This window comes from Falco punctatus (assembly GCF_963210335.1).
Source record: "Falco punctatus genome assembly, contig: scaffold_33, whole genome shotgun sequence".
In the NCBI taxonomy this organism is placed as follows: domain Eukaryota; kingdom Metazoa; phylum Chordata; class Aves; order Falconiformes; family Falconidae; genus Falco; species Falco punctatus.
This window is the reverse complement of record NW_027660146.1, coordinates 477,476-490,659: the sequence shown is the minus strand read 5'-3', so window position 1 is coordinate 490,659 and position 13,184 is coordinate 477,476. Positions and strand designations below refer to the sequence as shown.

The window sequence follows — 13,184 nt, the reverse complement described above, 5'->3', positions numbered from 1 at the left end:
AGATTTTTGGTCCCTTCAACCATTCAGGGAAGAGATGGGTGACACAGCAGTGGCTGTGTGTTTGTAACTAAGTCTAGCCTCCCCGAAGTGGGTTTGGTCCATTCGTAGTAAGAATGGCCAAAAAAACTGATAAACAAAATCCTTTGTTAATGAAAGGTCGGGACATGTTTTACACATTTCTGGCAAAGTATGGGGCTTGACCCTCTGTGCCCGGAGAAGACTGGGCTCTAGATGATTGGGCAAACTTGCAGAATGTAGTGGACCAAGTGACGTCCTTACAGGCTGAAGCTAAGGTTAGATCAGGTAAGGGCAAATCTATAGTCTGTGCCATTTTAGGAGCCAGCCTGGTCGCAGCAATTGAAGATCACCTTAGAAAATGTAGCAATGAAAACAAAATTAGAGAATCCCTTGAAAATTTGGTGAAAGTTCTGCAAACAATGAATTATGACTTAGAACAACAATTAGAGAAAGAAAGGGAAGAAAACCACTTGTTAAAAACCACCCTGAAGGCAGCATGCTCTAAAAACACTGAAGTCCTGAGTGAAATGGAGCCAGAAGTAGAGGAAAAGGGTATTCGACTAATTAACCCCATATACCCTCAGAAGGATTGGTGGAGGCAAGAAAAAGTTTTGTGGACAACCCTCAAGTGAGGCCCCTAATTAAAACAGAATATACTTATCTGAATGAGGATGATGATGATCCTCACATTACAACCAAAGAGATACCATATACTGCCACCGAGTTAGCCAAACAGAAAAGAGAGTATGGACGTCTTCCTAAAGAGTCCAAAACAGAGTACGTGTGGCACATATCCCTAACTGGGGGGGACCAAATTCGATTGAGTGAAAAGGAAGCTGGTGGCTATTGGGGTCACGGAGTTTTCTTGACAACAGGAGATAAACGTGCCCCATGGTCTTTAACCCAGCGAGCTGCTTATTGGGCTGGAGGATTGAACCCTTTGGACAGAGGGGATCCCCTGGCAATCACTGGCACAGCTGATCAATTGTTAAAAAGTGTACACAAAGCAGCTTGTTTACAGATGATACATGAAAGAAAATTAATTCCCAGATGTGAATCCCCAGTGATGCTGCCGGTGAATCCTGAAATCATGACCCCCTTGATAAGGGGACTTCCAGTCACTCAGACCTACGGGGGTTAGCCTTCAGAGGACCATGGCATAGATGGGTGCTGTAGAAAGGCTGGAAGGTTTTATTAGAAGCCAGAGAAATGAAATTGATGCCACACCAGATTCAGTTTTTTCCCACCATACGACTCCAGCATCAAGTAATAAAAAGGTGTGGACCTGGGGACTTGTAGCACAAGAATTGATAGATTATAGTAGGAAATACGGTCCTGCAAAAATTCTGGAGGAAAAGTCAAGGGGAATCCGCCAAATAGAAGTTGAGGATTTTCCCCTCCCCACCGGTAAAATTGTAGCTGCTGCAGCTGTCCCGAAAAAGGAACATCCACACCATAAAACAGGAGAGGGAGGACAGTCCATGACTCGACAACAGTGGTGGCTTTGGGGAATTAAAAAAGGAGTCCCCAGGGATATAATGGACGGCTTACCCTTTGGTAAATTGAGCAAGGTAGTGTTAAAGTGGTATAATCCAAAACAACCCTCTCATACACAGCGTAGGAAAGAAATATCACCCGATGCACCCTCAGCTCCCCCCGCTGAGGAAGCTGTTTCCCATAAGCAGGGAAACTAGAACCTCCGTTCCCTAGTAGTGGGCGGGGGAATGAAGGATGGATTTATATCTGACAGCTCATGAAAGCTAAAGGAGGAGATTTGCTAATCACAGCTATAGCTGGCCCTAAGCGTGCACCAGTGACTTTTCTAATTGATACTGGTGCACAGGTCTCTGCTCTGACAGAGGAAGATGCTGAAAGATGTGGGGGTTTTCCCTTGAAGCGCCATTTTTATGTTCTGAATGCCTTAGGGTCGACAGAAATTATGAAAGCTGCCCCGGTAAGATTGACTCTTCCAGGAGAGGGAGGTACGATGACTATCATAATGGTGGTCGGAGACATTCCAACAAATTTGTTAGGAATGGATGCCCTCAGGGGAAAGCAGTGGGAGGACTCTGAAGGATTGTTGTGGACCTTTGGAACACCGCCACTGCATGTCAGATTGCTTCAAACCGCACCCCCACTGCCGTTCAGCAGAGTAATTAAACAATATGCCCTTCCCTTGGGAGCAAAGGAGGGCATTAAACCAGTCATGCAGGAGTTACGAGAAATGGGAGTGCTGATAAATATCCATTCCCCCTTTAATTCTCCAGTGTGGCCTGTAAGAAAACCTAATGGGAAGTGGCGGCTTACAGTAGATTTTCGGAGACTGAATGCTAACGCCGATCCTTTAACTGCTGCAGTCCCTAATCTGGCTGAGTTGATAATAATAATCCAGGAAAAAGCCCATCCAATCATGGCAACAATAGATGTTAAAGACATGTTTTTTATCATTCCTTTGTGGCCAGAAGACAGAGAACGTTTTGCTTTCACGTGGGAAGGGGAACAATTTACTTTCACCCACCTTCCTCGAGGATACAAACACTCCCCCACGCTGGCTCATCATGCTTTAGCCCAGGAGCTGGAAAAAATACCAAAACCCGAAGGCATAGCTGTTTATCAGTATATTGATGATATTCTTGTGGAGGGGGGATGAAACAGAGGATGTGGGAGCAACCCAACAGAACATAACCTCACATTTGGAAAATCTGGGTTTGCAGATCCCTTCAGAAAAGGTCCAAAAGCCCTCACAAGAAGTGAAATTCTTAGGAATCTGGTGGAAAGGGGGAATGACATGCATCCCACCAGATACCCTTGCTTCCTTAGACCAGATCAAAATGCCTGAGTCGAAAAAGGATCTGCAACATGTCTTAGGATTATTGGTGTTCTGGAGAAAACACATCCTGGACTTTTCTATCATTGCCAGACCTCTTTATTATTTGCTAAGAAAAGGGGTCAAATGGGAATGGACTGCTTCTCAGGAAGAGGCTGTGCAATTGTTAATTTTTGAAGCAACAGCACACCAAGCTCTTGGTCCTATCCACCCTAGAGACCCCTTCCAGGTGGAGTGGGGGTTTGCTTTATCAGGACTGTCAGTGCACATATGGCAGTGGGGCCCTGAGGGTCCAACCCGGCCTGTGGGATTTTACTCCCGTGGCTTTAGGGGTGCTGAGAAAAGATACACTGTTTGGGAGAAAGGTTTGTTTGCGGTTAGCTTGGCTCTCATAGAAGTAGAAAAAATCATACAACAACAACCCATTATATTGAGAGGCACATTTAAAGTTATAAAAACAGTCACTACTGGGACCCCTCCCCCTGACGGGGTGGCCCAGAAAGCCTCAGTACGAAAGTGGTATGCTCAGATTGAACACTATTGTAACACTCTCTGTATCTGAAGGAGTTTTAAAAAACCTAGCTATACAAGAAGTAGAGAGCCTGGACGAGGGCCAAGATAAACCTGCCTCAGTCATCCAGGTGGCCCCTCCTTTTCTCTGTGAACAGTTAGTTAGTGCTTGGTTTACTGATGCTTCTGCCAAACGAGAAGGACAAGTGTAGAAATACTGAGCAGTAGCGCTCCATACCTCTTCCGATGAGCAAATTATAACAGAGGGAGAGGGTAGTGCACAAGTTGGTGAATTAATTGCAGTATGGAGCATTTTTCAACATGAAGCACAAACTACTTCTCCTATTTACATTTATACTGATTCTTATGCAGTGTTTAAAGGATGTACCAAATGGCTTCCTTTCTGGGAGCAAAATGAATGGCAGGCTAATAAGATTCCAGTGTGGCAAAAGGAAAAATGGCAAGACATTTTAAGTATCGTTAGCTGAGGGAACTTTGCTGTAGGTTGGGTAGCTTCCCATCAGATAGATGGGGGGTCAGCGGGAGAATGGAATAACCGGGCTGATGAGTTAGCAAGGCTAGCTCCTGTACAGAAGGACCAGATTTCAGAAGACTGGGAATGCCTGTTAGAATAGTTGCATGTAAAACACAAACACACAGGATCTGTACCATGAAGCCCTTGCCCGAGGCTGGCCCGTCACCAGAGAAATGCGTAAAACCTGTATATCAGCCTGCGAACAATGTCAAAGATGACTTGAAAGGCACCCTTTAGAGGATGACCCTTTGCATTTGAGGGAGGGAAAAGGCTTGTGGGATGCCTGGCAGGTGGATTATATTGGCCCCTTTAAGAGATGGGGAGGAAAATATTTTGTGCTGGTGGGAGTGGAAATAACATCAGGACTAGTCCAAGTAGAAGCCTTTAACAGGGCTACGGGGGAGAACACTGTGCAAGCGCTGCGTGAATGGTTTGGAACTTTTCCAAAACCACAATAAATACAATCTGATAATGGTTCCCACTTTACTGCCAGAATCGTACAAGATTGGGCACGAAGCGAAAGGATTAAATGGGTGTTTCATACCCCGTATTATCCACAAGCTAATGGAATTGTAGAAAGGACCTTAAAATGACTTTTGAAACCTCATGAAGGAAATTGGGATGTCCGCTTGTGGGAAGTTGTTAAAGGTGTAAATGATAGATGGGGGGTAAACGGATGCCCCAAAATAACCGCTTTTTGCCCAACGGCTCCTTCCTTGATTGCCTCATTAAAGGAACCAAATGACTCAAAAAACCCAGCTCACTTCCCAGGACAACCCGTTCTGGTGGCACTACCTACTGTGGGAAACGTACCACTGGTACTGAAAACCCCACTGAATGCATGTGCTTGGGTGGCCTCTGATGCCCTGGGAAAGGAACATAAGATAAATACCCACTGGATAATCCCATCGTTTTAAATCCTTTTGCCTCAGGGAGGCAAGCTCTGTTGTTTTATTTTTACAGGAGAACTCCGAGGGACACTGAGAACATGAACTATAAATAGATTAAAATTCATAGCCCTAAATTTTAAAATGACTAATAGTAAAATTGGACTGGTACTACTTTTTTGTATTTTCCCACTTACGTATAACCAAAAGGGTGCTGAATGGCCTTGGTCTAAAGCTATTGTCGGGCATACTGGTTTTACCAGGCAGTATCCCAAGAATCACTTTCCAAATTTGGCCACTGTAGTACTGCATGATGATAAGGCCTATTCCCCACTTGGATGGGAGTGGGATAAGAAAGACTGGATCAGAACTTTAACTGGAATAATTGGAGAAAAGATTATGGTAGGATGTAGAAAAGTGGAAGGACTTCTCTATGAAAAGGCCTCTTTAGTTACCGTCTCTGGGAATCTTTTGGATCCAAATTTAACAACCAGAATTCACCCCGGTATTTCAGCAAAACTTTGTCATACTGCTGAGTGCGAATGTGATAAACAAGAATCCCTTATTATGTGCTATCGCCAAAAGCACGCTGGCAATTCTACCACCATGGATCCAAGTACCAGCAACGCTGAGATCTCTAAATCTTGTAAAAATGACAAGACTGACTGTTGGTATAACTTCACCTTGACGAGACCTTTCTATGTGGTGTGTAATTGGCAAAGCAATTTGGCAAACTGATCAGATCTATTGAGTCTGACCTTCAAATTCAAAATAAATGCTGTAACTAAAACGCCAGTGATGCTTGTTGCAATAGTCACACACAATGGCATGGACATGACCCTCACGCTGAATGACAAAAATAAAGTTTTACGCCCTTTTATGGTGGCTCAGGGTGACAACATCTTCATATGATGCAGATTAATTACTGAATCCTTTATTGTGCCAACAAACAACTATGGAATTGAACCCCATGTTCTATTTTGTCATGTAAAAACCAAAGCCAAGATTGTTGGCTGAATTTGACTGCAATGCAGTACCCCTATAAGATTATGCGTGGCATGAACAACACGGAATACTGGGGGGAACTCAGAATAGATGTCATTACACCTACCACTCAACCAATGGCTGTACCCAATCCAAAAATTTTTGAAAATGGACCATACATGATCAGAAATACAGGTCAGCAACAAATGTTGTTTAATCCAGAGCGGTCTCTTAAACGAGTTGAGTTGTTGATGCAAGTTAATGTTTCAGATATTCAGCCAGCCTGCTCTCCTTTCCTAAAACCCTCTTAGGAGGGATGGATAACCTGGCTGCGGAGACGGACACCTTCTGGGAAACGGACTCGGAGAGACCTCGCTGATGTTTTGGGAACAGGATTGGGGTTTCTGAATGGCATTGACTCAGAGATATTAATGAACAAATTGGCAACTACAGCTAATGATCTGGCAGGATTGCAACAACCTTTGCAATCTTCCCTATTGGCTCTGGGAACTGACCAGTGGCAGTTAGCAGATGTGTTACCAAAATGGGAAAAGGTGAATGTGGAAGATCACAAATTGATTGTAGATGCACTTGTTATAATCCAAAATAACCTTTCTTTGGCTCTTAGTTGTATCCAGGCCCAATTAAGGATACAATCAGTGGCTGCCTCGATTATTAGAGAAGGTGAAGGAGGCACTTTTCCCACTGAAATTCGGAAAGTAGTCTGGGACAGTGCCACCAACTTTGAGAGGAAACTCCAATCCTGGTGGAAGTTGGTAAACTTTACTTATAACCCCACCATAAACATTGCCACCACTATTGTATTGACGATATCCCATGCGTCAGTAAATGTAATCTACCCCATTATTGCCTTAGGATTGAACCAGAATGGAGCCATACTCTATCCTTTCGAGCATAGAGTATGGGCCCAAAAGGTGGGTGAGAAATGGCAAACTGTAGATTTGGAATCTTCTATCGTGCAGGAACAACAAGGATTTGTCTGTGAAGGCACCACAATCAGAGCTCAGGACATTTGTTTAGACACTACACAGAATATCTGTCATTTTGAGACTCGTCCTGACGATAACCCTGAAACAGTGCTTGTATATATTGGCAAAGGTTGTGCATGTTTGAGAACTGCTTGTAATTCTGTATCTGTAGATACGGTGATTGTAGATGCTAAGAATCATTCCAATTTTTGCGTTTGCAATTTTATGAACATCACTGGATGTGACTTCTCCTATTTAGCCCCAGTCACATCTCACCAGCTCTTGAAATCTAATTATACACTGATTCACGAATTGCCGCCTGTATCCATGGGAATGAATCTCACCTTGGTAAAACAACTGTTACAGCATCAACACTTGATCAAGATTCTGGAAAAGGTTAGAGAAAACGAACGTAAAACCTGGATAGCTGTCCATCACAATGTGGAAGAAATACACCGTGTCTTGAGAAGAGTGAGAAAAGATGCAGAACATGGATGGTGGGACACACTTTTCTGATGGTCACCGACTGCTACTGGCATCTTGAACAACTTGTGTCACCCTATTGTTGTCCTTTTGATATTGGTCTTGATCGGTCTTGTTTTGTCAATGATATTGTATGTCTTAAATTGGAGAATGGTAAAGCAATTGACATATCTGACATCTGTAATCAATGCACATAACTTGCTGAATATCCCCTCCAATGTGGACATCCCTAAATCTACTGACACCCTTTCAGGGTGTTGGTGTGTAGGTGAATTGGGAGCAATGGAGTAATTTGGCCCTTGGAGAAACTGTGAGGGGAATGGTCTTTATGTTTCAGTCCTGGTTTCTCACAATTCATGTATTTTTGAATTGGCAATAAATAAAATTGAATTTTGACATGATGACACATCTTTGGCCATGACCCATGAGCACTGCTGGTATAATTTCTTCTTTTGTCCTGTTGAGTCAGGCAAGTGGATGAGCAGCTGGGGGCTGGCTGGGTGCTGGCCAAGGTTAACCCACCACAGGACCACATCAGGACTGCTGAGCCCACAGTGGGGCTCCCCAGCACAAGAGAGACCCTGCCAGACTGGAGCAATTCCTGCACAGTCCAGAATGATGGCTGGAACCTGGAGGACATTATAGACAAGGAAAGGCTGAGAGAGATTTGGGAGTCTTTGAGAAGCTGTTTAGAGTTCAAGACTGATGTGCTAGACCCGGGACAGCTGGTGGGATCTCATTCAATGCCTGCCTCAATATTTGTCAAAATGAAGTCCTGAGCACCTGATCTGGCTGAAGGTGTCTGACCACCACCTTGGCTGAGTGATCAACTGTGGCAAGAACTATGGGACTTGTGTGTAACAAGGGACAGTAGGAAATTGATTCTCTTTTTATTGAAAATGGTGATGAAGTTGGGTATTACTGAAGCAGAGAGGAGGAAAGAGGTGATCAGGCAGCAAAGGACCCTCATAGAGGCTGAGATCTATAACCAGACATGGAAATGAGCGTTGCTTGGGACTTCTTGGGGGAAAATTTCCCTGGGACGGCTTCCTTAGGTTCCAAAGAACATGGCACAGAGGAGGAACCTCAGTCTTGCTCCCCTGGTGCCTTGCTTCCTTTGTCATTGACCCCCAGATCTGCACCAGGACCACCCTGCTGTGTGCCCCCACCCTGCACACCCACACAGCTGAGCTCTCATAGGAGTTTGCCTCTCCCTGGCCCTTCCCTGCCCAGCCCCCGCCCCCAGCTCTGCCCACCTCCCCTGCCCTCTCCTCAGCCCAGGCAGACACAGCAGCCCACGCTGGGCTGGCCCCATGCAATTGCCCACCCAAAGGGGGCTGCAGAGCTCTGGGCACTCACCCCATGGCCGCAGACCCTCACAAGGGCACAGGAGATGCTGGTGGGCAGAGAGGGGACTCATCCTGCCAGTCAGTCCCAGGGCAGGTGCCAGCCATGGCACGAGGGGACAGAGGACATTGCCTCCCTCTGTCTGCTGCTCCTCTCTCACAGGGACCCTGATTGCCCACTCCTAGCAGCCCCTCGGGGCCAGTCCCTGTCCCCAGCACCAGGCTGCTGGCCTGGGGGCTCCCCAGGCACCTCCTGCTGCACCAGGGTCACAGCAGCCTGCCCCAGCTGGGGCATACACAGAGACGTCTGCTCTCGCCCAGGGATGTGGTCTCAGGCATGGCCCTGAGCAGGCGGTGCTGCTGTGCAGGGCAGCGGTGCCTGAAAGCCCAGGGAGATGGTCCCAGGCACATCCCTCTTGGTCACCCACCATTCCCATGGGCACTGGGCACCCACACGCGAAGGCTCAACACAGGCCCATGCCCTAACACACTGCCCCATGCCCTCCTGCCCTGAGCCATGGGGAACCCAAGCCCAGCAGCATGGTCTTCTGGGGGCAATTCCTTCAGCCTATTCCTGGGCTCAGCTTTGGAAGAAGAGACCAACCTCCAGGTATAGGCATTGAAAAAACCCACCCTTTTATTAATGAGATATGACACAGGAGTCCATATGTACCAGCCTCCCAGGCACACGTACAAAGGCCTCTGGGTCAGGGAGGCTGGGTTCATGCTTTTGAGGAAGTGGAGTTAAGAAATACATTGAAATAAAAACATGATTGTCATAGACGGAATGTTAAACACACAGGATGTTCTATACGTGACTTGAAAATATTTTGTAAAGAGCCACAGTCAGTTCATTGCCGCTGAGAGACACCTGACTGCATCAGCTTCTTCAGTGCGCCCTTGAGCTCCTGGTTCCTCATGCTGTAGATGGCGGGGTTCACTGCTGGAGGCACCAACGAGTACAGGACTGAGACCGCAAAGTCCAGTGATTGGGAGGAGATGGAGAGGGGTTTCAGGTAGGCAACCATGGCAGTGCTGAGAAAGAGGGAGACTACGGCCAGATGCGGGAGGCACATGGAAAAGGCTTTGTGCTGTCCCTGCTCAGAGGGGATCCTCAGCACAGCCCTGAAGATCTGCACGTAGGACAGCATGATGGAAACAAAACAACCAAATGCTACGAAGGCACTAGCCACAATTAGCCCCACTTCCCTGAGGTAGGTGTGTGAGCAGGAGAGCTTGAGGATCTGTGGGATTTCACAGAAGAACTGTCCCAGGGCATTGCCTTGGCAGAGCGGCAGTGACAGTGTATTGGCCGTGTGCAGCGCAGCATAGAGAAACCCACTGGCCCAGGCAGCTGCTGCCATGTGGACACAAGCTCTGCTGCCCAGCAGGGTCTCGTAGTGCAGGGGCTGGCAGATGGCCACAAAGCGGTCATAGGCCATGACAGTGAGGAGAAAATACTCTGCTGAAAGGAAAAATAAAAAGAGAAAGGCTTGGGCAGCACATCCTGCATAGGAGATGGCCCTGGTTTCCCAGAGGGAGTTGGCCATGGCTTTGGGGACAATAGTGGATATGGAGCCCAGGTCGAGGAGGGAGAGGTTGAGGAGGAAGAAGTACATGGGGGTGTGGAGACGTTTGTGACACACTACAGTGGTGATGATGAGGCCGTTGCCCAGGACAGAAGCCAGGTAGATGCCCAGGGAGAGCCAGAAGTGCAAGAGCTGCAGCTCCCGCGTGTCTGCCAATGCCAGGAGGAGGAACTGGGTGATAGAGCTGCTGTTGGACATCTGCTGCCTCCAACCATAGGGTCCTCTTTATGGAGCAAAACCAGTGACAAGTCAGGCAATACTTCTGTAAAGCCAAGTGAAAGGCATTTCTCCTAGATGCGCCCCTTCTGCCCCATGTCCCCCCCTCTCCCGTTCCTGGGAGAGCTCCCTTCAGAGCCGTGGCTGGAGCTGTGCTGAGTGCTGGCCGAGTGTGCTGTGAGGAGCAGGGGCTGTGCCCGCTGGCTGCCCAGCAGTGAGCCCTGCTCTGCAGCAGGGGCTTCATGGGAGCTGTGGGGGCAGGGGCCAGTCCTGGCCTGGCACTGGCTCAGCCCAATCTGCTCCCAGCGCAGAAGGGCCTGTCAGCATCTGCTCCACCCGTGCTGAGCAACAGCCGCGGCCAGAGTCAGGTCAGGAGGGGTTTGTGCTGTGCTCAGGGAGAGCAGAGTGAGTGCTGAGAGGCAAGGGGACTGTCTGTGGCTTTGGGAGAATGAGGGAATCTGCTCTGTCCCTCCAGATCCTTCCCAGTTGCTGGATGAGAAGTTTACTAATGGTCTGGACCCCTTGGTCTAAAGGCTGTGCTGGGTGGGAGAGGAGAGCAGAGGTGCATTGCTCAGGGAAGGAACCTGCATGGCAGACCATGGCCAAGAGGTGCCCCCATCTCCCCTGCATCAGGGTTCCCCTCAGCATCTCCCCCCCTCCCTGCCCAGGGCTCTGCTGCCTGCAGCTGTCCCTGCCAGCAGCTCTTTCTCTGGCCCCAGGGCTCTTCCCTGCCAGCGCTCACAGAGCCCAGCTCAGCCCCTGTGTGCCAGCTCTGCCCTGCAGCCGCTCTCTGTCTGCAGGCAGGAACAAACAGCTCCCCCAAAGCCTGAGGGAAAAGGAGAGCTGATGCTGGTTTCATCTGCAGCCTGCTGGGGAGGGAAGGCACTTGCTCAGCTCCCTCATCAACCTCCCTGTGATGCTTTCAGCATCTCAGCCCCTGCTCTGACCTGCACAGTTAAGTTTCCATTCCTACCAAGATGAGCAAGATAAAAGTGGCAGCAGAGATTCAGGCAAGAACAGACTCCAGCAGAAAAACCCTGCCATGAACGTGCTCATGAGAAGTCGCCTTGGAAATGACCTGGAGCTGTGAGCAACCCTGTCACATGCAGCACTCACTCAGAAGAACAGGGACCTTTTCCTAATGGGGGTCGTTCCTTTCTCCCCCACATTCTCCCCGCAGCCGCACGGGAGCCCCCCGGCAGGCTGAGAGCTGCCCCTGGCAGGCGGCAGAGCCCCTGCCCCAGCACACAGCCCCCGCGGCTGCAGGGACCCTGCTGGCAAGGACAGCCCTGGGCACCCCTGCCTGCACAGCCACCTTCACAGCCCTGCAGCCGGCCCTGGCACAAGGCAGCCCACATGCCCTGGCCCTCCCACGCTGCAGCAGGGAAGCCCTGCTCTGCAGCACACTGGCCTCCTCCACAGCAAAAGGCTCCCACACGGTCCCACAGGCTGGGGGTGCCCCAGCTGCTGCAGACCCGGCTAGCAACTGCAGAGGCATTGCCCTGCAGCCACACACTTACCGGCTCAAGGGCTCTGCAGATTTCTCCAGCAGGGAGCTCTCAGCAGCCTCCCAACAAGGTCTGCTTTTGAGCTCTCCCTGCCTCCCTTGTTCTGCCCCTCTGGGCTCCCTCCACGTGTCCCTGGGGCTGCAGGGGAACCTGCTGGGCAGCAGGATGGTGCACTCACTGATGTCTTGTCTCTCAGCTCTGCAGAGACATTTTTTTCTAGCAATGGCTTTTCTCTGATTAGAAAAAAGATTTCAGCATGAGTGTCAGCTTTTGTTAACCCTTCAGCAGCCAGCACAGAAGGAAGTTCACAGGAAAGCAGCTCAGGTCTCCAATGTGTGGGTTTGGTGTGTGATGTCTTCAGTAACTCTCACACAATGTAGGCATGTAACTCTGGATTTATAGTCTCAGGGCTAAAGACTCAGGTCTCCTTTGTCCAGGCCATGTCTCTGCTCTGAAGCAAAGCCTTTGCACCCACGGGCTCGGGGACACTTGGTACCAGTTGCCTTATGGCCAGGCAGAGCTGGGCTGGTGCCGCAGCTGGGGGGCTTCAGCCCAGATGTGCAGCAGTGCCCTCAGCCAGGGGCCCACGCAGAGGCAGCTGGAGCCCGTCCTGTTGCAGACAGAGCTGTGACACTGAGGGAACCAAGTGCCAAGGCAGGTGGCAGAGCTCAGATCACCTGCTCGGCAAGGACAGCAGCCTCCAACGGTTCCAACATTGAAAATGGAGTTTATACTTGTGAGGCAATTCCAGGGCACCCGAAGGAGCGTTCCCTCCTTCTGCACAGGCCACAGCCTGCCAGTGTGTGACCTGGCACCTGCACTCTGCTGCTCTCCTGCCTCACTGCCCCTGGGAGATGAGACTCCACCATTTCTTTGCTCCTAGAACCAAGGTGGACATGAATGATGCAGGGTCTCAGATCCAGGTGAGCATCACAGCTGTTGGCCCATCTGTCAGCTGTGCTAGAATGCCGATGCAAAGAACCTGCAGACACCTAAAGGAGCATTGTCACTGTGCTGTCCTGTGACTGTCAGCAGGTGGTTACTTGACCACTGGCTTGCAGGATCCCACCAAGCCTCTGTAGGAAATGCAGTCCCTTGAGGTCTGACACAGGATGGACAACCTTGCTCTGAATGCCCCCAACACCAGCCTTTTTCTCATTGTCCCCTGGGACTTACATTCCTTCTCCTTACATCAGACTTCTCCCCTCAATTCTGCAGGTGGGTGCTGCAGCTCGTTTGCACCATCTCCCACCTGTTTGCCTTTAGAGGACTGGCTGCACTAAGGCGCAGAA

General features: G+C 49.3%; 1 protein-coding gene across 1 annotated transcript; it reads right to left on the bottom strand.

Moving 5' to 3' along the window:
* Positions 1-7,484: 7,484 nt before the first annotated feature.
* LOC308057804 (olfactory receptor 14C36-like) lies at positions 7,485-12,982 on the bottom strand. The gene has a single exon (XM_080411848.1). It carries the CDS (start codon positions 10,364-10,366, stop codon positions 9,431-9,433), a length of 936 nt encoding a protein of 311 aa, XP_080267974.1. The 5' UTR covers positions 10,367-12,982; the 3' UTR covers positions 7,485-9,430.
* Positions 12,983-13,184: the final 202 nt, after the last annotated feature.

Excerpts from the sequence above, each read along its gene's own strand:
- LOC308057804 (XM_080411848.1), bottom strand. The coding sequence starts at position 10,366 with ATGTCCAACAGCAGCTCTATCACCCAGTTCCTCCTCCTGGCATTGGCA.